Source organism: Zophobas morio, unplaced genomic scaffold, assembly GCF_036711695.1.
Source record: "Zophobas morio isolate AGI-343-1 ecotype UQ-CSIRO unplaced genomic scaffold, CSIRO_AGI_Zmor_V1 ptg000022l, whole genome shotgun sequence".
Taxonomy (NCBI): domain Eukaryota; kingdom Metazoa; phylum Arthropoda; class Insecta; order Coleoptera; family Tenebrionidae; genus Zophobas; species Zophobas morio.
The window spans coordinates 6,871,145-6,884,180 of record NW_026972127.1 but is presented as its reverse complement, the minus strand read 5'-3'; the positions used below and the strand labels follow the sequence as shown (position 1 = coordinate 6,884,180).

Sequence of the window (13,036 nt, the reverse complement as noted above, 5' to 3'; positions counted from 1 at the left end):
TTCCTTCGTCTTCTAGGGGTCATGAAAGATCGAGAAAACGTAAAAGCAGAGTGTCGGCCGACGGACTCGATTACAATACTTCCTTTGCTTACGCTCGGGAAGTAAAAATCAAAAAATACAAAAATTTTACTGAAAAATCCAAAAATTATCAATTAACAAAACGAAAAATATAAAAATTTCGAATTGAGAAATCAAAAAATCGAAGAAACGAAATAATTTACCTACTTGTTTTTAATTTTTCATTTTCTCAATTTTTCGTTTTTAACTTTTGAACAAAAGGACAAATTTATTAAAACTGAATTTTAAAAAATCAAAAAATCGGAAAATTGTAGTACTGAAAAATTGAAAAATCAAAAAATTAAAAACTGAAAAATCGAGAAAGAAACACTGAAAAGCCCAACAATTTAAAAATTGAGATATCGAAGAATTGAAAAAATAAAGAAACTCAAAATCGAATAATTAAGAGGTCAACAATTGGAAAAGTAAAAATTGTAACCTTAAAAATTAAAAATCAAAAATAGAAAAAACGAAACTTGAAACACCGAGAATTTTAAAAATTGTAATCTTTAAACTCGAGAAAATGAAAACTTCGATAATTACAAAAACAACTGAAAGTTTGAAAAATTGAAAAAAGAAACTGTAAAATCGAAAAACTGATTAATTAAAAATCCAGAAATAGAAAAATTCGGAAAACAAAATTTTCTAGAAAGAGAAAAACCGACAATTTGTAAAATTCGAAAAATAGAAAAAATTTAAATAGAAAAATCAAAAAAGGTCAAAATAAACATCGAAAAACTGTAAAATTAAAAACCCGAAAACTGAAAAATTAAAAAAAAAATTGGTCTAAAGAGTTTAGACAGTACTTCCCTCGCTGTCGGAAACTTGACGACTGCATGCCTATTGTGTTTTTTTTCTCATTACATTTTTGTAGTGGGAATTTAAAAAAAAATTGCGATGACGTCATCAACATTTTTGCAAGGACACGTATATCAGTTGGGATAGATGTAGTGTAATACTAAGAATAAAATTATTATATTCTCAAATTTTCGGGAAAATGAATTGGGTCGTTTGAATATTGATTTGTAATAATCAATAAAATAACGAAACAATTTACTCACGTATACCTACGTATCAGAGGCAACTGAAAATCGTGTATGTATAAACATTCTTAATTTAAGATGACAGGCGTAACAGCATACGCGAGAGCCAAACAGAGAAACTGTAAATAAAACGACCGTCGGTTTTATTGCTTCGACTTCCGCTTATTATATAAAACATTGGGTTTTATTTTAATTCTTGACGGTGAAATTCACAATTGGTTGATTATAAACATGTCTATTTCACATTCGCGGAATCAAGTGAACGCATAAAACAAATGCAGGTCTGTAATGTTAAAGTCGATGTAAATAAGCGTGCTACCCTTATGTTTCAACCGAGTTTTTCCTTTAACAAATTTTGTGTCTACCAAATTGGGTTTGTTGGGGTGTAATACTAATAATAAGTGTTGCCTTTAATTTAATCAATAAAATAAATCGACTTCATTAATTTTTTTGAGCCACCTCTTAAGAAAATCTAAAAAATATGAATGGAATGATAAATCACAAGTACAAACTCATCATATTTTTTGCATTTTAGATAGGATTTATTCAGCAAAATTTAAGGGTGACGTCATCAATTTTTTTAGGAGGGATGAACAAATACATTTTGAACAAAAGTTTACCATGCTTATAATAACTTTAAAATATTCCCAAGATTTCAAAGCATTCGGTTTTGTAATTCCTGATTAAATCGATAAAATAAATTCACGCCTTCATTAATTTTTTTGAGTCACCCTGCATATGCAAATCCAAAAATATGAATGGAATGATAAATCACAAGTACAGACTCATCATATTTTGTACATTGTAGATACGATTTATTCGGAAAACTTTTGAGCTGACCTCATCAGTTTTTTGTAGAAGATAACCAAATATATTTTGACTAAAAATTTATTATGCTCTTTATAACCTTAAAACATCTGCAAGATTTCAAAGCATTCGGTTTTGTAGTTCCTGATTAAATCAATAAAATAAATTTACGCATTCATTAATTTTTTTGAGTCACCCTGTATATGCAAATCGAAAAAATTTGAATGGAATGATAAATCACAAGAAGAGACTCACCGTATTTTGTACATTTTAGATAGGATTTTTTCAGCAAAATTTTGTGGTGACATCATAAATTTTTTAGGGGGGACGACCAAATACGTTTTGATCAAAAATTTACCATGCTTATGATAATTTTAAAATGTCTTCAAGATTTCGAAGCATTCGGTTTTGTAGTTCCTGAGTAAATCAGTAAAAGAAATTTACGCTTTCATTTATTTTCTTGAATCACCCTGTATATGCAAATCCAAAAAATATGAATGGAGTGATAGATCACAAGTACAGACTGATCATATTTTGTACATTTTAGATATGATTTATTCGGCAAATTTTCGAGCTGACGTCATCAAGTTTTTGGAGGGGATAAGCAAATATATTTTGACTAAACATTTATTATGCCCTTTATAACCTTAAAACATCTGCAAGATGTCAGAGCATTCCGTTTTGTAGTTCCTGATTAAATCAATAAAATATATTTACGCATTCATTAATTTTTTTGAGTCACCCTGTATATGCAAATCCAAAAAATATGAATGGAGTGATAAATTACAAGTACAGACTCATCATATTTTTACAGTTTGGATAGGATTTATTCGGCAAACTTTCGAGCTGACGTCATCAATTTTTTGGAGGGGATAAGCAAATATATTTTGACTAAACATTTATTATGCTCTTTATAACCTTAAAACATCTGCAAGATTTCAAAGCATTCGGTTTTGTAGTTTCTGAGTAAATCAGTAAAATAAATTTACGCATTCATTAATTTTTTTGAGTCACCCTGTATATGCAAATCCAAAAAATATGAATGGAGTGATAGATCACAAGTACAGACTCATCATATTTTGTACATTTTAGATATGATTTATTCCACAAACTTTTGAGCTGACGTCATCAAGTTTTTGGAGGGGATAGCAGATTAAAAATTAAATTTCAAAATGTTGTTTTATAATTTTGATTTTTTTTCCAAAAATCTGGACGTTTCGGGTGAAAAGTCGATTCAGAGTTGTAAACTACATGTGTAGGACTATGTTATTTTATACAATTGAAAACCCATTTACTATGTACAATTTTGAAGTGACGTCATCGCATTAGTGGTGGGGATGATTAGACAAATTTTGGTTAGCGTTTTACCATCTACATGATATTCTTAATATAAGTACAAAATTTCACAACAATCGGTCGAGTACTTTCGGAGATTATCTGTCTAATAAAAATCCGGGACGGCAGACGGACAGACGGACAGACGGACGGACAGACGGACAGACGGACAGACGGACGGACAGACGGACGGACGGACAGACGGACAGACGGACAGACGGACAGACGGACAGACGGACAGACGGACAGACGGACAGACGGACAGACGGACAGACAGACGGAAATGGGAGACCTATTTCTTCGTCTTCTAGGGGTCATGAAAGATCGAGAAAACGTAAAAGTAGAGAGTCGGCCAACGGACTCGATTACAATACTTCCTTTGCTTACGCTCGGGAAGTAAAAAACGAAACATTGAACAATAAAAAAAAATTGAAATACCGAAATGTTGAAAAAAAAGCGACATTAAACATTCAACAATTTTTGTTCAACATTCAGTAATGTAACACACGTTTGTTTATATATCATACAATTTTCAAGTGACGTCATCACATTATTGGTGGGGATGATTAGGCAAATTTTGCTTAGCGTTTTACCATCTACACGATATTCCTAATATAAATACAAAATTTAACAACAATCGGCCCAGTACTTTCCGAGTTTATCTGTCTAATAAAAATCCGGGACGTTAGATAGACGGACGGTCAGACAGACAGACGGAAACGGGAAACCTATTTCTTCGTACTGTAAGGGACATGAAAGTAAAGTAAAATAACGGGATCCCAAAATTTACTCAAAAACAGATCAGGTCAGAATTTTCCAAAAATCGAACACCAAAAAAATTTACAAAAAAATCTCATGGGATCCCAAAATAATACGCCGTTTTCCGGACACCCAGTATAATCGACATCGATAATATTATTGATTGAGACACATAATTTTTCGAGTATCTCATTACTCAATACATTTTATTTTAAGTACACAATATTGCACAACATTGCTCCAAATTTAAACACTTAGTCTAAAATTAACAGCTGGAATTCCTTTAACACCGAGTCCTGTCACTCTATAAATAGCACCTGCTGCAGGATCACGTGGTTTCGTTTCGTCATACACCATATGCCCTGTAGTCACATACAACTCATCCAGATTTGCTCCCCCGAAAGCTACAGAAGTTACCTATCAAAATTCCGTTATATAAAAATCGTTAGTAATAAAACTGGCTACCTTTTGGGTAGGAAAATTGATCGTATCGAGCAAAGTTTGCGCTTTATAACCGTCGATTTTCAGGACGCGACTTCCTCTAGACACTGCGACCCATAGATTACCGTCTGAATCTATGGTCATCCCGTCCACTATCCCAGGAATGCCCAGTTTTTGTAAATCAAACCAAGGTATTCTGTTGGCTGCAATTTGTGTTTAAAGATAGTTAAATAGTAGTTGTTGTGGTTACAATTTCTTACAGATGGTGGCAGTAGTAACATCGAAGTCAAACTGATCAACCCCACCTCCTAAGGAGTCGACATAGAACATTTTTTTAATTTTGTCATTGAAAGCTATTCCGTTAGATACATAGATTTTGTCGACGTGGCTTTTGAGTTGTTTGGTCGCGTCAACACTGTACAGAGTGCCTAGAGGTTGGGTTTTGAAAATATCAGCGGCAATGCTAACAGTTCCTACCAAAAATTCATACTTTAGATTCATTTGTCAAAAATTGTTAATTCATTACCAGTCCATAATCGTCCAGAGGAATCACATTTAGCGTCGTTGAAATAGTTTGGAATTTCGACTGAAGTCGCCACTTTACTAATGTTTTGTAGTATTTTCACATCTTCAGTTTCGCCGTCCCAAAATACAACAACCAGTTCGTTCCCTTGCGAGATAACAAATTCGTTGATTTTTCCTTCCACGGGTATAATAAATGATGGCTGTTTTTCTAAAAACGAACTAACAGTTATTAAATGTTTCATAACGAAATGCAAATTTTTACCAACTGGAGCCTTCGTCAGTTTGTTGGTTGATGGTGTGTATTTCAAAATCTGCCTTCCTGGTACGTCAACCAAGAATAGACTTTGAGTGGAAGCGTCCCAATGGGGTCCTTCACCCAGAATACAACCTTCAGCGACTCTTTCAATCGTTGGCATTTTTTTTACAATTTTTAATACCACTTATAAGATGGTCGGGTTGTCATTGACTACAATGTAATTTTGTTCGTATATAAAAAATGAATTATCTAATCAGTTACGCTTTAGCATTCATTGAAAAACAAACACAATCTTGAGTGATGCATTCATGATTTTTGTTGGTTCGAAGATTAAGAAAATACCACTGTCAACATTTTATTATGTCAAAACCTTTGTACATTGGTTTAAGTTTTTCATTGATGTAGTTTAAAATTAGTGGCGGGAAGACCTTTAGCACCAGTTCCAGTGACCTTGTAAGTCGCACCACTATCCGGAGGACTCGTTTCTCTTTTCCCGAAACCGTCTACAGATCCAGTAGTTACATATAGTTCGTCCAGATTTGACCCACCAAATGCCACAGAAGTTACCTATAAATGATCCAGTTTATCTAAACTATTATGTTGCGAAAAAATAGTACCTGTTCGGTGGGTATGTTAATGGTGTCTAACAAGGTTTCACACTTGTTGCCGTCAATTTTCAATACACGACTACCTTGAAAAACGGCGACCCAAAGATTACCGTCTGTATCAATCGTCATCCCATCGGGATATCCAGAAATACTTAATCTATGGAAAGTAAACCAAGGCTGCTTGTTTGCTAGAGTTCAAAAAGGTGTAACTGAGTTTTGACAAATGTAGACTTACAGATAGTGCCTTTAGTAACGTCCAGGTCAAACTTATCAACTCTTTGTTCTAAAGAATCAATGTAGAACAGTTTTTGGGTCGTTTCATTGAAGGCCAGTCCATTTGAAACCCGAATTTCACCAGCTTGGTCTACAAGTTGATTGTTTGTGTCAAGATTGTACAAAGTACCTAGTGGCTGAGCCTGCGTGAAGTCGTCAGTAGGGACGATGTGAGCACCTACAATTTTTGTTTAATATATATTTATTGTATAAATTATAGTTGTGTTTTGACCAGCCCACAGTCGTCCCAAAGAGTCACACTTTCCATCGTTGAATTTTTTTTCAGAATTGTCCACAGCACACACTTTTTCCACCACCTGTACGTCCTCGCTTTCGCCATCCCAGTATATTATCACCAGTTCTGACTCTTGTGAGACAATAAATTCATTACTTCTACCTTCGACGGGTACAATGAAAGACGGCGATTTCTCTGAAAGCATGGGTGATGATTGTGTAGAAGTTGGAAAAGTTCTTACCGAGTGACGCTTTCGTAAGGATTTTCGTCGATGGGGTGTATTTTAGTATGTTGTTTGCAAATATGTCAACAAAGTATAGACTTTGGCTGGGAACGTCCCAGTGGGGGCCTTCACCAAGGCTGCAGCCGTCGATTACTCGTTCTACAGTTGCCATCGACCACAATTTTTTTTTTCAAGAAGGTGTTGAACGAAGCACTAAAATGGAGTGTTACGTGTTCAGTTCTATTGTATATATACAAGTGTAGTTAATTATCTAATCAATGTGCAACAAACATGTCTCTTGTAAGCATGATTACTAGCTTTGTTAAGTACTATGTGACCCAGTTTTAAATTGTGGGAAGAAGTTATAGGTCCCGACGGGATATAGTTTCAGAGATAAAACTATGTTTATAAATCCGATCGTATTATTGCATAAAAATATGTAGCACTATAGTGGGATTATGTTAATAAATGTAAATTCTGTATAAAAATTTAAGTTATTTGTGTGATAACATCGCTCAGTGGAAATTTCAGATCTTGATATCACGAGTGCACTCTTATCAAGATATACAGTACTGCAATTATGGGCTAAAAATAAATAAAACGATAATACGATATCTATTAAATACGTACGGTCTCAATGACAAGATTCTCGAGCACAAAAAACTAACCATTCTTCAGTGTTTTAGTCTTTGATGGTTCACTTGACTTAATTATGTAATCGAATAATAATTACTGTTATTGTACATTTGTTGCTATTTTTAGTTTAACAATGATAAATTACATTTCAACGATAATTTCTTCAGAAATCAAAGTACGACAGTTACACACCATAAAAAAATTGGTCGAACATTATTTGGACAGAACTTCCCTCGTCTGTAAAGTACAGTACATCAAATTTAGGATCTCGACACCCTGATTCCAAAATTATAGCATGTCACGAAGCAACATTTTCGAAAAAATCGCCGCGAAATGCGAATTTTTGAAAATTTCAAAAATTTCGTTATTTCAACGGTCGATTCTGGAAAAACGGTTGCAGGTATCAAAAAACCGAGGCCGGATTTAAGTTCTAGAGCTCGAAATATACAAGAAAGTGTATTTAGTTGAGTTTCGAAAATGTCGAAATTTTTGCGAAATTTGAAGAAGGGGAACCATTAAAAAATTTCAATTTTAAAAAAGATGTCTAAATATTATGAAAAAATTCAGGAACGTAGATCTCGACACGCTGATTCCAAAAATATAGCATGTTGTCACGAAGCAACATTTTCAAAAAAATCGCTGCGAAATGCGAATTTTTGAAAATTTCAAAAATTTCGGGATTTCAACGGTCGATTCTGGAAAAACGGTTACAGGCATCAAAAAACCGAGGCGGATTTGAGTTCTAGAGCCCGAAATATACAAGAAAATGTATTTAGTTGAGTTTCGAAAATGTCTAAATCTTTCGTCATTTTCGTCTTTTTCGTACTCTTTCTTCCTTATTATTCTTTTTCGTCCTTTTTCGTCCTTTTCGTCCTTATTCGTCCTTTTCGTCCTTATTCGTCCTTTTCGTCCTTATTATCCTGTTTCGTCCTTCTTCGTCCTTTTCGGTCTTATTATCCTTTTTCGTCCTTTTTCGCCCATTCCGTTCTTTTTCGTCCTGTTTCGTCCTTTTTTGTCCTTTTTCGTCCTTTGTTCGTCCGGGTTCGTCTTTTTTCGTCCTTGTCGTCCTTTTCCGTCCTTTTCGTCCTTTTTCTTCCTTATATTATCCTTTTTCGTCCTTTTCGTTCTTATTCGTCCTTTTCGTCCTTATTCGTCCCTCTTTTTTTTTCGTCCTTTTTCGTCATTTTTCGTCTTTTTCGTCCTTTTTCGTCCCTTTTCGTCCCTCGGTTCTTTCTCGTCCTTTTTCGTCATTTTTCGTCATTTCTCGATCTTTTTGTGCTTTTTCCTCTTTCGTCCTTTTTCGTTCTTTTTCGTCCTTTTCGTCATATTTCTTCCTTTTTCGTCCTTTTCATTCTTTGTCATCCTCATTACCCTTTTTCGTCCTTTTCGTCCTTTTTTTTTCCTTTTTCGTCTTTATTATCCATTTTGGTCCTTTTTCGTCTTCATTATCCTTTTTCGTCCTTTTCCGTCCTTTTCGTCCTTTTCCGTCCTTTTCGTTCTTTTTCGTCCTTTTTGTCCTTCTTCGTTCCTCTTTTTTTTCGTCCTTTTTCGTCATTTTTCGTCCTTTCTCGATCTTTTTGTACTTTTTCCTTTTTCGTTCTTTTTCGTCCTTTTCGTCATATTTCGTCCTTATTTATCCTTTTTCGTCCTTTTCATTCTTTGTCGTCCTTATTACCCTTTTTCGTCCTCATTATCCTTTTTCGTCCTTTTCCGTCCTTTTCGTCCTTTTTCGTCCCTCTTTTTTTTTCGTCCTTTTCCGTCATTTTTCGTCTTTTTGGTCCTTTTTCGTCCCTTTTCGTCCCTCGGTTCTTTCTCGTCCTTTTTCGTCATTTTTCGTCCTTTCTCGATCTTTTTGTACTTTTTCCTCTTTCGTCCTTTTTCGTTCTTATTCGACCTTTTCGTCATATTTCGTTCTTAAGGGTGTGGGGACAAAAAATCTGCACAAATTTTAATTTACCGAAAATCGAGTTAGCTTTGAGAAAAATGACGATTGACGTTATGACATTTTTTGACAGTTGTTAAAAATTGTTATGCCTAGTTCCTCTCGAAAGTTTCAATATTTTTTGTAATAATGGAACACTTAAATGAAAATGATCGCCGATCTGTGATTGCCGAATTTTATAGAAGGCATATGCATTTAAAAAAGTCATTCACCGTTAATCACTTCTTCCAAATGGGGATATCAAAAAGGACAACTTATAGCATTTGCAGAAGAGTAGAGAATGGGAATTCGGTAGAAAGACAAGTAGGAAGCGGAAGACCAGCAAGAAAAATGCCCCAGAAGAAGAGAGAAGCCTTAGTCAATCAAAGTCATGGTAAACTTGGTGTTTCACTAAGAAAGCTTGGACGGAAATTTAAAATTGACAAAAAGTATGTTAGCAACATATTAAAGGACAATAATGTCAAGCTTGCAACGAGAAAATCCGCCCCCAAATATTCAGAAAAACAAAAGCTGGAACAAAAACGAAAATTAAGGCATCTTTCTGAATCCGCTTTTTCCCCCTCAAATGGAACTGAAATAATCATCGATGACGAATCCTACTTCACTTTTGATGGTAGCGATACTGCTAATAATAAACATTTCTATTGCAAGGAAGGAGAAGAAGTAGATGATAAAGTGAAATTCAAACGTCATAAAAAATTTCAGTCCAAGTTGTTGGTCTGGTTGGCCATTTCTTCACGTAGACATTCTACTGCGTTTATTTGCCCATCTGGAAATTCTGTTAATGCAGATATTTATGAAAAACAGTGCGTTAGGTCTCGACTTGTCCGCTTTATAAGAGAAAAGCATTCGGATGGCAATTTTGTATTTTGGCCAGACATGGCAACAGCTCATTACGCAGCTAACGTTATTGCTGCATATAATGAGTTAAACATTCCTTTTATCCCTAAGGACAAAAATGTTCCCAACGTACCTCAACTACGCCCAATTGAACGTTTTTGGAGAAACCTAAAGAGGAATGTGTACGAAAATGGATGGGAAGCCTCGACACATGCAGAATTAAAGAAGCGTATACTGCTGAAAATACGGCAAACAAAAATATCGGCTTTTACAAATTTAATGCGCCGTGTTAAAACAAAAATTCGTAAAGCAAGCAGATATGGTGCAGATTGTGTTCTTTAAAGTTGTTTTTATAAATGTTGTTGATCACGTTATTAATACCTGCTTTTATAATACAGTTATTCTAGTTTGAAATTTGTGCAGATTTTTTGTCCCCACACCCTTATTTATTCTTTTTCGTCCTTTTCATTCTTTGTCCTCCTTATTACCCTTTTTCGTCCTTTTTTTTCCTTTTTCGTCCTTATTATCCATTTTGGTCCTTTTTCATTTTCCGTCGTTTTCGTCCTTTTTCGTCCCTTTCCGTCCCTCGTTTCTTTTTCGTCCTTTCTCGATCTTTTTGTACTCTTTCGTCTTTCGTCCTTTCTCGTTCTTTTTCGTCCTTTTCGTCCTTTTTCGTTCTTTTCCGTCCTTTTTCGTCCTTTTCGTTCTTATTATCGTATGAGGAAGAAAAAATACGAAAAGGACGAAACAGAACGACAAATGTAGAAAAATGACGAAATAGGATAATAAGGACGAAAAGGACGAAGAAGGACGAAAAAGGACGAAAAAGGATAATAAGGATGAAGCAGAAATGAGGGACGAAAAGGGACGAAAAAGGATAATAAGGACGAAGAGGATAATACGGACGAAAAAGGACGAAAAGGACGAAAAAGGACGATAAGGACGAAAAAGGATAATAAGGACAAAAAGGATAATACGGACGAAAAAGGACGAAAAGGACGAAAAAGGATAATAAGGACGAAAAAGGATAATACGGACGAAAAAGGATGAGAAGGATGAAAAAGGACGGAAAGGATGAAAAATACGAAAAAGGTTAATACGGACGAAAAAGGATGAGAAGGATGAAAAAGGACGGAAAGGATGAAAAATACGCAAAAGGTTAATAAGGACGAAAACGGACGAGAACGACGAAAAAGAAGAAAAAGGACGAAAAAGGATAATAAGGACGAAAAAGGACGAAAAAGGATAATACGGACGAAAAAGGATGAGAAGGATGAAAAAGGACGGAAAGGATGAAAAATACGAAAAAGGTTAATAAGGACGAAAACGGACGAGAACGACAAAAAGGGAGAAAAAGGACGAAAGAGGATAATAAGGACGAAAAAGGGTAATGAGGACGAAAAGGACGAAGAAGGACGAAAAGGACCAATAAGGACGAAAAAGGATAATAAGGACGAAAAACTATAATAAGGACGAAAAAGGGTAATAATGAACGAAATGGACGAAAAAGACGAATGACGAAAGAGGACGAAAGATAACGAAAAGAACGAAAAAGGACGAAGGACCAAAAAGACGAAAAAGCACGGAAGAGGACGAAAAAGGACGAAAAGGATGAAAAAGGATAATAAGGACGAAAAAGGATGATAAGGACGAAAAGGACGAAAAAGGACGAAAAAAGATAATAAGGAAGAAAAAGGATAATGAGGACGAAAAAGATCGAAAAAGGATAATAAGGACGAAAAAGGACGAAAATTACGAACAAGTATGAAAAAGGATAATAAGGCCGAAAAAAACGAGAAAAGACGAAAAAGGACGAAAAACGATAGTTTGGACCAAAAAGGACGAAAAAGTACAAAAAAGGATAATAAGGACGAAAAGGGACGAAAATGACGAAAATGGACGAAAAAGGATAAAAGGACGAAACAGGGCGAAAAGGACGAAAAAGAATAATCAGGACGAAAAAGGACGAAGAAGGACGAAAAAGGATGATAAGGAAGAAAGAGGACGAAACATGGTAATAAGGACGAAAAGGACGAAAAAGGACCAAGGACGAAAAAGGACCAAGGACGAAAAAGGATAATAAGGACGAAAAGGACGAAAAAGGACCAAGGACGAAAAAGGATAATAAGGACGAAAAAGGACGAGAAGGACAAAAACGACGAAAATGAGGAAAATGGACGAAAAAGGATAATAAGGACGAAACAAGGCGAAAAGGACGAAAAAGGATGAAAAGGACGAAAAGGACGAAAGCGGGTAATAAGGTCCAAAAGAATGAAAAAGGACGAAAAATGACGAAAAGTACGAAAAGGGTCGAAAAAGGATAAATAGGACGAAAATGGAAGCTAGTAGCGTCGCCCACCTACCCTCTCTTTCCTAGAGGGTATCTCATTTGCCAAAAAAGTCTTATCTTGGTAGCTACTAATTAATCAAAGTTTCTTTTTCTCAATATAAATACATATAGTTATTTTTCAACAACACGATAGTTAAAACATTGGGGCCCCCGAACTTGCGTCATAATAATTTAAAATAGACTTTCGTGGTCTTCGAGATTGTGTTATAATCATTATAAAATTGACACACGTGGCATTGGGATTGTGTCAATCATTTAAGATAGACACTCGTGGCCCCCGAGTTTCCTTCATAATCCTCTTAAAAAGACACTCGGATCCCTCAAGACTCTTTAATAATTTTTTTAAAGAATCAAACAAACATGAATTTTGCAATTAAGCTCCGCCCTTCGATCTGACAACAAATGAAAAATTCGTCACAATTGAGAAGGGCGGGTGGGTGGGGCTTAATTTATCAAGGTTTCTTTTTCTTAATATGTATACAGTTTTCTTTCAAGAATACGATACTTCAAGCATTGGGGCTCCCGAAATTGTGTCATAATAATTTAAAACCCATTTACTATGTACAATTTTGAAGTGACGTCATCACATTATTAGTGGGGATGATTAGACAAATTTTGGTTAGCGTTTTATAATCTACATGATCTTCCTAATACGTATAAATACAAAATTTGACAACAATTGGCCCAGTACTTTTGGAGATTATCT

The 13,036-nt window shown here is 35.0% G+C and overlaps 2 protein-coding genes across 2 annotated transcripts; both read right to left on the bottom strand.

Moving 5' to 3' along the window:
- Positions 1–4,201: 4,201 nt before the first annotated feature.
- Positions 4,202–5,427, bottom strand: LOC135133678 (regucalcin-like). Its single transcript, XM_064062152.1, has 5 exons — positions 5,230–5,427; positions 4,969–5,175; positions 4,703–4,915; positions 4,467–4,645; positions 4,202–4,418 (listed from the first exon to the last, which is right to left on the bottom strand). Exons 1-5 carry the CDS (start codon positions 5,381–5,383, stop codon positions 4,248–4,250), a joined length of 924 nt encoding a protein of 307 aa, XP_063918222.1. The 5' UTR covers positions 5,384–5,427; the 3' UTR covers positions 4,202–4,247.
- A 135-nt stretch (positions 5,428–5,562) lies between these two features.
- LOC135133617 (regucalcin-like) lies at positions 5,563–7,274 on the bottom strand. Its single transcript, XM_064062072.1, has 6 exons — positions 7,193–7,274; positions 6,581–6,775; positions 6,337–6,534; positions 6,067–6,282; positions 5,841–6,019; positions 5,563–5,790 (listed from the first exon to the last, which is right to left on the bottom strand). The coding sequence occupies exons 2-6, from the start codon at positions 6,732–6,734 to the stop codon at positions 5,617–5,619; spliced, it is 921 nt and encodes a 306-aa protein (XP_063918142.1). The 5' UTR covers positions 6,735–6,775; positions 7,193–7,274; the 3' UTR covers positions 5,563–5,616.
- Between the last annotated feature and the right edge of the window lie 5,762 nt (positions 7,275–13,036).